The 8,511-nt window shown below is 58.2% G+C and overlaps 1 protein-coding gene across 9 annotated transcripts in view; it reads left to right on the top strand.

Moving 5' to 3' along the window:
• The window catches only part of RAP1GAP2 (RAP1 GTPase activating protein 2), a 193,320-nt gene extending 184,819 nt beyond the window's left edge, over positions 1–8,501 (top strand). For 8 of the 9 annotated variants that reach the window (XM_015566795.1, XM_006768111.2, XM_006768109.2 and 5 more), the window contains 7 exons: positions 295–413; positions 3,576–3,689; positions 3,884–4,001; positions 4,387–4,513; positions 6,859–6,935; positions 7,309–7,347; positions 8,149–8,501. In XM_015566795.1, the coding sequence (XP_015422281.1) occupies positions 295–413; positions 3,576–3,689; positions 3,884–4,001; positions 4,387–4,513; positions 6,859–6,935; positions 7,309–7,317 (564 nt within the window). In that variant the 3' untranslated portion in view covers positions 7,318–7,347; positions 8,149–8,501. The remainder of the gene's footprint in view (positions 1–294; positions 414–3,575; positions 3,690–3,883; positions 4,002–4,386; positions 4,514–6,858; positions 6,936–7,308; positions 7,348–8,148) is intronic. The other variant, XR_435893.2, reaches the window with a different exon arrangement.
• The last annotated feature ends 10 nt before the right edge of the window (positions 8,502–8,511 follow it).

The raw sequence follows: 8,511 nt of genomic DNA on the forward strand, positions 1-8,511 counted from the left end.
CCCTGACCCCATGTTCCTCCAGGAATTCTGTTCTAGGGGATTGTTACCCAGGGCCGTAAGGGTTGGGTTAAGAACACAGGAAAACAGGCTGCAGGTGGCTTGAGCCGCAGGTCATACATAGCTCCTGCTCCACAGACCCCACCCTTCCCAGCTGTCTCGTTTCTGGGGATCTCTCCAGACCAGTTGTGGGCGTGGGGGGTGGGGCACAGGCGCTTTGTAGACTGGGAAGGGGGGTGGAGGGAAGGAGACCTGGGTTTGGGGAGTGAGCGCTCATTCTGGTGGTCTCGTTGGCAGCCTCCAGTGGCGGCGGCAACTGCCAAGAACCAGTCGCGGAGCCCTATCAAGCGGCGGTCCGGGCTCTTCCCCCGTCTGCACACGGGCTCTGAAGGCCAAGGGGACAGCCGGACGCGGTGGTGAGTGTCCCGCGTGGCGTGGGTGAGCTCCTCGGGAGGGGGAGGGCTGCGCGCAGCTTCGGTGTCGAGCGATGGCTTCCTTCTAACCCTGGTCCCCACGTCAGGCCCCATGTCCCCCGTCACTCATCCAGTGCTGGGTCCACTGGGCAGCTTTGCGGTCCCTGCACCCGACAGTCAGAGGGGCTTCCTCACAGTTTGGCCCCAGCTGGAAACACTGCTCAAAGTCGTTTCTTTCTGTGCTTCCTCTTGCAAAGCTCACTCAGATGTCCTCTTTATGGAGGCCTTCCCTGATTCTGACAGCAGAGTGCGTGGAACCTGCCTTTGGGCTCCCAGAATTTCCTCCCTCCCTCCCTCCCTTCCTCCCTCCCTCCCTTCCTTTTTTAGAATTTATTTTCATTGTTTATTACAGAGGTCCCCCATTTCTCCCCGCTTTGCCCCCTCCCAGGCCTTCACCCGCACTATGGACGATGCATATGTGCATATAGGTTCTCTGGTTAATCTCTCCCTGCCCCTCCCCCTCCCTCTGAGATCTCTCAGTCTGTCCCATGTCTCCATGTCGGTTTGTTGGTCCGTCTATTCTGTTCATTAGGTCCCACCTGTAAGTGAGATCATGCGGTAGCTGCCTCTTTCTGACTGGCTGCTTTTGCTCAGCATAGAGCAAAGGGGAAAGTAAGCAGACGGGACTACATCAAACTCAGAAGCTTCTGCACAGCAGGAGAAGCCACCCACAAAATGCAGGGGGAGCCCACTGTGCGGGAGAGCACATTTGCCAATGACACATCTGATAGGGGGCTAATTTCCAAAAATATGTGAAGAACTCGTACGGCTCACCAGCTCTCATATCCTACTTCCCCCTGTTCTTGCTAATTGTCTTTCTGATCCTTTAGTCAGTGAGCCCACCTGGTGTTTAGTTCCGAGCAGCATCCCTCGCGTGCCGGGTGTGTGGGGCTCCGTGCTCAGACAGGAGCTCCAAAGACGCAAACCTGCCCTCCAGGAGCTTACAGTCTCTTGAAGGAAAGGGAGGCAGGCAGGTTGACCTCCACGTGTACAAGTTGTCTTCCTGTAGCCCTGGCTGTGGCCCCAGCCACCGGGCCTGGCCACGCAGGACGAGGGGGGTGATGGAGGGGGATGGAGAGCTCTGTTTGGAAGCTGTGTGTGTGAGTGAGTCCTTGTGGCCCACTCAGCGGGGGAGACCCAGAGCTCTGAGTGGTCAGAATTGCTGGTCTTGAGCTTGGGGGAGAGGCGTGACTGGAGAAGGAGAGGTGGGAGTCACTGGGGGAGAGAGGGCGGGGAGGTGGTGCTTAAGATGAATCAATGAATACGCTCCCCTAAGGGGGTGTGGAGAATGCCTGGGGAGCACCAGCACTGAAGGGCAAGTGGAGAAAGGAGGCAGAGCCAGGGAAAAGACAGGGAAGGAAGGGGAGCGAGGAGGAAGAGAGGAGGGGAGGGAGGACCCTCAGAAGCCGGGGCAGGAGGCACTGCAGGAGGGAGGTCCGCAGTGGCAGCCGAGCAGGGAAGTCTAGCACAGGGGCCCCAACCCCTGCTGGGTGGGCACTTAGGAGGTCCCTGGTGACCTCGTTAGAAGTACACCGAGGCACTTCCTGCCTCCGGGATGGTTATAATAAGAAAGGCAAGAAGGACCGGTTGGCAAGGATGTAGAGAGATTGGAACCAAGGATGTAGAGAGATTGGAACCAAGGATGTAGAGAGATTGGAACCAAGGATGTAGAGAGATTGGAACCAAGGATGTAGAGAGATTGGAACCAAGGATGTAGAGAGATTGGAACCAAGGATGTAGAGAGATTGGAACCAAGGATGTAGAGAGATTGGAACCAAGGATGTAGAGAGATTGGAACCAAGGATGTAGAGAGATTGGAACCAAGGATGTAGAGAGATTGGAACCAAGGATGTAGAGAGATTGGAACCAAGGATGTAGAGAGATTGGAACCAAGGATGTAGAGAGATTGGAACCAAGGATGTAGAGAGATTGGAACCCTCGTGCATTGCTGGTGGGACTGTGAACCCATGAGGCTGTTTAACAAACAGCCTGGCCACTCCTCAGAGGGTTAACCGTGGAGTTGCCAGAAGGCCCAGCAGTTCCACGCCAGGTGCGTGCCCGAGGGAAAGAACACACGTGTCTGCATAAGCACCGGCACACGGATGTCCGTGGCAGCGTTGTCATAGTAGCCCCCAGTGAGAACGGTCCACGTGCCCATCCAAAAAGTGGAGTATTATCTTGCAGTAAAAAGGAGTGAGGTGCTGAGGGACACAGGCTACAACATGGACGAGCCTTTAAAACACTAGCCACTCACAAAAGAAGCCACTCACAAAAAGACCAACCGTATTGTATGGCTCCATTCTTAGGAAATGTCCAGAACAGGCAAATGCATAGGGACAGGAAGTAGATTCTGTCAGGGGCCAGGGGCAGGAGGAATGCGAGTGGTTGTGAGTGGGTCTGGGGTTTCTTTGAGGGAGGGTGGGAATGTTCTAAAATTAGATGGCGGTCATGGTCGTGAATATACTAAAAACCACTGAATCGCACAGTTTAAATGAGTGCGTTGAATGTGGATTGTATCCCCATGAAGCTGCCACGAAAATAAAAGTACATTAGGGACAGGGCCCCAACAGTGGGCACCGAGCAGCTAATGGGCAGCGTTTGTTAAACTGCGGAAGGAAACCCTCGGTCCTGGCTGCGAGTAGCCTATTTACCCAGAAGCCCTTCCCAGCACTCAGCACACGCCTCCGGGGAGTGCATTTTGTAGCCCGTGTGAAGGGTGTCCCCTGGCATTCTGCAGCCCTGGCCCCACCGGCGCCCCCAGGGGTGCGTGTGCGCTGGCTGTGATGGTGGATGTCCCAGCCCTCTCCATCCCCTCTGTGGCCCGCCCTTGACCTAGAGCTCTGCCAGCTGGGATGGACTTGGGCTCGGGGGCATCAAGCCGGGACTCCAGCCTGGTAGCTCTGGACTCCCACCCAGGAGCCTGCAGGGGACCCTGGCAAAGCAGAAGACCCTGTTGTCTGATGGGGGCAGGTGGGATAGATGTCCTGGTGGCCGTGCTCTGTCGGGAATGCTGTGACCCCACAGGCCCCCATGGTGCAGTCTCGGGCCCGGGGGTGAGGAGGGGGCTGGGAACCGGTTCACCCGTCTTCATCCTCGTCTCCCCAGCGACAGTGCATCCAGCAACCCCAAGACTGTGGACGGCGCGCACTCTTCTCAGGAGATCAAGTCTGAGACCTCGTCCAACCCCAGCTCCCCGGAGATCTGCCCCAGCAAGGAGAAGTAAGAGTGAGGGTGGGGAGGCGGCTTCAGCCCCGCGGGCCCTGGACTAGGTCTCTGCTCCAGCATCTCCCGCTTTGGGGTCTCTGTGGAACGCACCAGCCGGCAGGCAGGGCCACGGGGAGCCACTCAGTCTGTGCGGGGCCTGCCCTCCCGCGGCCCCACGTGTGACCAGGGCCGCCTTCCCGCCCCTGCAGGCCCTTCATGAAGTTGAAGGAGAACGGCCGGGCCAACATCTCCCGCTCCTCCTCCAGCACCAGCAGCTTCAGCAGCACGGCCGGGGAGGGCGAGGCCATGGAGGAGTGTGACAGTGGGGTAGGTGCGGCCTGGCCAACCTGGGAAGTGGGAGGCACTTGGGCCCACCGTTCTGGGTGTTAAAATAGCTCCTGTGGGCAGAGCCCCCTCCTGGCTCTGGGGAGAGCGGGGAGTTTGGAAACAAGAGGTGGCACCCCCAGCCGTCTCCACCCTCTGGGAGCGGTGGTTCGGGGTCTCCCTGGGGTGACAGAGGAGCAGCAGCAGCAGAGGGTCAGAGGTCAGGCTGAGCGTGTCCCTGCCGTGGGTTTCTGGCTGGAGAGGAGAGGGCTCAGCGCTGCATGGGTGTGGTCAGGGGCACTGCCTGGGGGTGGAGGGGAGCCAGGGCTGGAGGCAGCAGGATCAGCGGAGGGTGGGCCCTCCTCGCTCACCCGGCCTCTCTCCCCAGAGCAGCCAGCCGTCCACAACCTCGCCCTTCAAGCAGGAGGTGTTTGTCTACAGCCCGTCCCCAAGCAGCGAGAGCCCCAGCCTGGGGGCAGCCACCACCCCCATCATCATGAGTCGGAGTCCGACAGGTCGGTGTGCACCTTGCGGCCAGGGCAGGGCTGTGCCCTGAGCACTGTTTGTGGGGTGCCAGCCCCAGGCGTCCGGAACTGGCCAGTCTCGGTCAAACCCCCGTGTGAGGCCTGTGTGAGTCGAAAGCCGAGGTTCTTCCCACAGACCCCTCGCTCCTCCCCATCACCGACTCAGGGCCCCATCACAGCGATGGTCCTCCAAATGCAAGGGTACCAGGTGGGGAGAGCATTGCAGGTGGAGGGGAAAGCACATGAGAGGCCTGCAGGGAACTGAGAAGCCGTGATCTGGAACCACACGTGGGTCAGTGGGGCTGGAGTTCACAACGGTGACAGGGGACAGGTGAGAGAGGACACAGTGTTAGTGGACAGGGCCAAGGTGACAGGGGACAGGTGAGAGAGGAGACAGTGTTAGGGGACAGAGCCAGGGCTGCCCCTGGTGAGGATTTGGGCTTCATCCCATAGGCAGTGGAAGCCATGGAAGGTCTTAAGTCTTTGAAGGTTCTTAAGTAGAGAAGTGCCATCTGGGGTTGAGAAAGACCATTTTGTGGCTGCAGCTGGCCCAGGAGGAAGGATTGGTGGGAGCAGGTGCAGGGGGAAGATCAGCGAGGGTCACAGTGAGTGGTGAGGGGTGATGGGCCATGGAGTGTGGGGTGATGGAGCATTGGATTCAAGAGATGCCAAGGATGTAAAATCTTTGGGGCTCAGTAGTGGGGGCTTCAGGGAGAGCAAGGAGTCTGGGCCTCTTGGGGTTCTGGGATCCCTGCAGTTGGACAGAGTAGGAGGAGCTGGTTCTGGGGAGAGGGTGAAGGGTTGGCACCTGAGGGGCATGTAGGTAGACGTGCCTGGTAGGCACTGACGGGCTCTGTGGGTGCCTGGAAGTCAGAGCCTTGGTCCCACCCTCCAGGAGGGCAGCACAGCGGGGTGGGGGGCAAGCAGAGGGCCCTGGGTCCACCACTTATGAGCGATGTGACATTGGACACGTTCCTCAGCCTTTCCATGCCTCAAATACTGGAAGAATATTTCTTATTTTTTTGTGCTATTCACAATGCTGTAGACACATACACTTTCACATTGAGTCTATATTACTAATACTAGAGGCCTGATGCACGAATTCGTGCACGGGTAGGGTCCCTCTGGGTGGCCTGCGGTGGGGCGGGGGGAGCTGAAACCTGCAGTCCAGCGCCTCCTGCAGCTCCTACCTGCCGCTCCCACTCATCCCAGGCCTACTGTGCCTGCTGCGGGCTCGCGCCCAGTCAGTCCCGATCAGGAGAGGCTGCTGCAGCAGCGCTCACCAGCCATGAGTCCTGCATCTGGTGCCCTCCCAAGGGAGTGGCCTGCAGGATCTGGCTGAAACCAGCTCTTCGACATCACCCAGGGATCCCAGATTGCGAGAGGGTGCAGGCCAGGCTGAGGGACCCCACTGGTGCATGACTTGGCCAGGGAGGGACCACCGGAGGGCTCCAGGGCGTGTCCGGCCCATCTCGCTTAGCCCTGATCAGCTGGACCCCAGCAGCAAGCTAACCTACGGATCAGAGCATCTTCCCCCTGGTGGTCAGTGCATGTCATAGCAACTGGTTGAGCAGCCTTAGCATATCATTAGCATATTATACTTTGGTTGGTTGTTCTGCCGTTTGGTCTATTTGCATATTACCCTTTTATTATATAAGATTCTCTCTATTAGTTTCTGAAGTCTCAACAACAAAACAGCAGATCAGGTTGGTTTGTAGCATTTGCTGATCTCAAGCCACCAGTGTGACTGGCGTAAATAACCTTAAATGAATAGGGAGTGGTAAAATGTAGTGAAATAATAAGGAAGTGATGACTTTTGAGTATTTATTACCTTTGACAAATATCACTTAATTATAAGTTTATACTTAATTTTTTTTTAATCCTTACTGGAGGATATTTTTTCCATTGATTTTATTTTATTTTTTAGAGAGAGTGGAAAGGAGGGAGGAAGAGAGAGAGAGAGGGAGAGGGACATTGATGTGAGAGAAATAACATCGATTGGTTGCCTCCCACATATGCCCCAAACTAAGGCTGGGGATCGAACCTGCAACCCAGGCTTGTGACTGTGTGTGTACAACCAGCTCACAACATTTGTAAAAATATAAGGGTTGGGTCTTGTGAATTGGTGCATCAGCTAGAGCAGTGGTCGGCAAACTGCGGCTCGCGAGCCACATGTGGCTCGCGAGCTGCAGTTTGCCGACCACTGAGCTAGAATGGAGGGGAGGCGTCCCTTCTGGCCTCCCTGCCCAGTTCCCCAGCAGCCCATGACCTCTGCAGCCCCACCCTCTTCATGGGCATGACCTCCTCCTCTTCATGGGCATTCTTCTTTTTCCTAGATGCCAAAAGCAGAAATTCCCCGAGGTCAAACCTGAAATTCCGCTTTGATAAGCTCAGCCATGCGAGCTCCAGTGCGGTAAGGATCTAGGGGTGTGGGGTGGCAGGGGGAGCCTCCAGCACCCCACAATCCAACCTCCTCCAAGCCAGCCTTCCTTCCCGGGGCACCTCACAGCGGGGGGAGGAGCCTCTGGTCCATCTCGGGGTGAGGTTGTTGGTCCCGTGTGGTGCAGGCACAGCCCGGGGTCGCCAGCCACCTCTGCCCCATGTGCCATGTTAGAGCCACGCCCTCGGACACACACAGATGTGAGGTGTGAATGGTTGGCTCCAGGGGCCTCGGGTCCCTCCCGAGCTCACCAGGGAGTTGAGAGCTGGGCGCACAGAAGGTGCAGTTGGCAGGGGTTGTGCTGTCTAGTTTTATAAAACTCTCGCCTGGATTTTTCTTGAAACAGGGTCACTAATGCAAAAGAGGAGTCCTTCGCCTGTCAAAGGTGGGTCAAGTGTTTGTCCTGCTGTGGCCACGGGGCCTGATAGCCTGACGCTGTCCCGAGAGCCTTAGGGCTGGGGAGGGTCGTCGCCTCTTCTGAAGCCTCTGTGATGGGGCCCAGGATGGGAGGAAGGCGGGTGGCCGAGGGGTGGCGGGGAAGGGTTGTTTGGATCTGGGCCGGACTCACCGAGTTGGTCTCCTTGCCCCAGAGGAGCCTGGCTGGGGCTGCAGCCCAGAGCTGCTTCCTCTCCTGGAGGGAGAGGCCTCTGTTTGCCCCCTGCCTTTCTGCCATCAGCGGCCTTTCCCAGGGCTCTGGGCTGAGCTGTCCTCCCCGAGTGTCCAGAGATGCCTCAGCACCCTGAACGCTGCGCGGTGCCCCGAGGGAGGACCCTGCTGGCAGCCACAGCCGGCCGGGGGCGGGCAGGAGTGTGTGGTTTTCAGCAGATCGGGCCTGGGCCCAACTCCCCCCAAGGCCCCTCTGGCTTCCCCTCTGCTGTGGGGCTGCAGGGCTGAGAGTCACAATTGGAACCAAGGGGAGGGGTAGAGCTGAGCCCCTTTATACAAACCTGATCTGTAGGAAAGCAGGTGAGCTGGGGGTGCCGGCACGCTCAGCTCCCATCCTGCACTGCAGACCCCGTTCACCAGGTTCCTGCCGGGCCCAGCTGCTCGGCTGTCTGACGCCGGGCACCCTGTGTGGGCCCCTCCTGTCCGCGCATATCCATGGGCTGTGGCCCTGGGCACACGTGTCTGCCCTTCCTCCCTTCACCCAGTGTTTGATCGCCTCCCTCCTTCTTGTCTCCTCCAGGGAAGCCCCGATTCTGTCTTGGAGAAGGCTCCTATCCTCGCAGTTTGGGGGTGCCATTCACTACTCTGACCATCACTGGCCTGTTGCTCCATCGGCCACCTGCCCACCAGACCAGCTATCTGTCCCAGTGCCCCGACCGGCACAGCCCTGCCCGCTCCTTTGCCAAGACACCCTGCGAGCCCCGCCCCATCTCTGGACAAGGCCTCATTCCTCCAGGCTCCCCTGCTCCTGACCCTCCATGTGCTATGTGTCTGGGTCATCTGTTACCTTGTTTTTGTCTGCAGCAGCCAGTGTTGGGTGAGCGAGGATCTGGGTACTGGGGACTCAGAGAGCCGAGAGGCAGAGCCTGGTGGGGCGGGGGGG

This window comes from Myotis davidii, unplaced genomic scaffold (genome assembly GCF_000327345.1).
Source record: "Myotis davidii unplaced genomic scaffold, ASM32734v1 scaffold363, whole genome shotgun sequence".
Lineage (NCBI taxonomy): Eukaryota > Metazoa > Chordata > Mammalia > Chiroptera > Vespertilionidae > Myotis > Myotis davidii.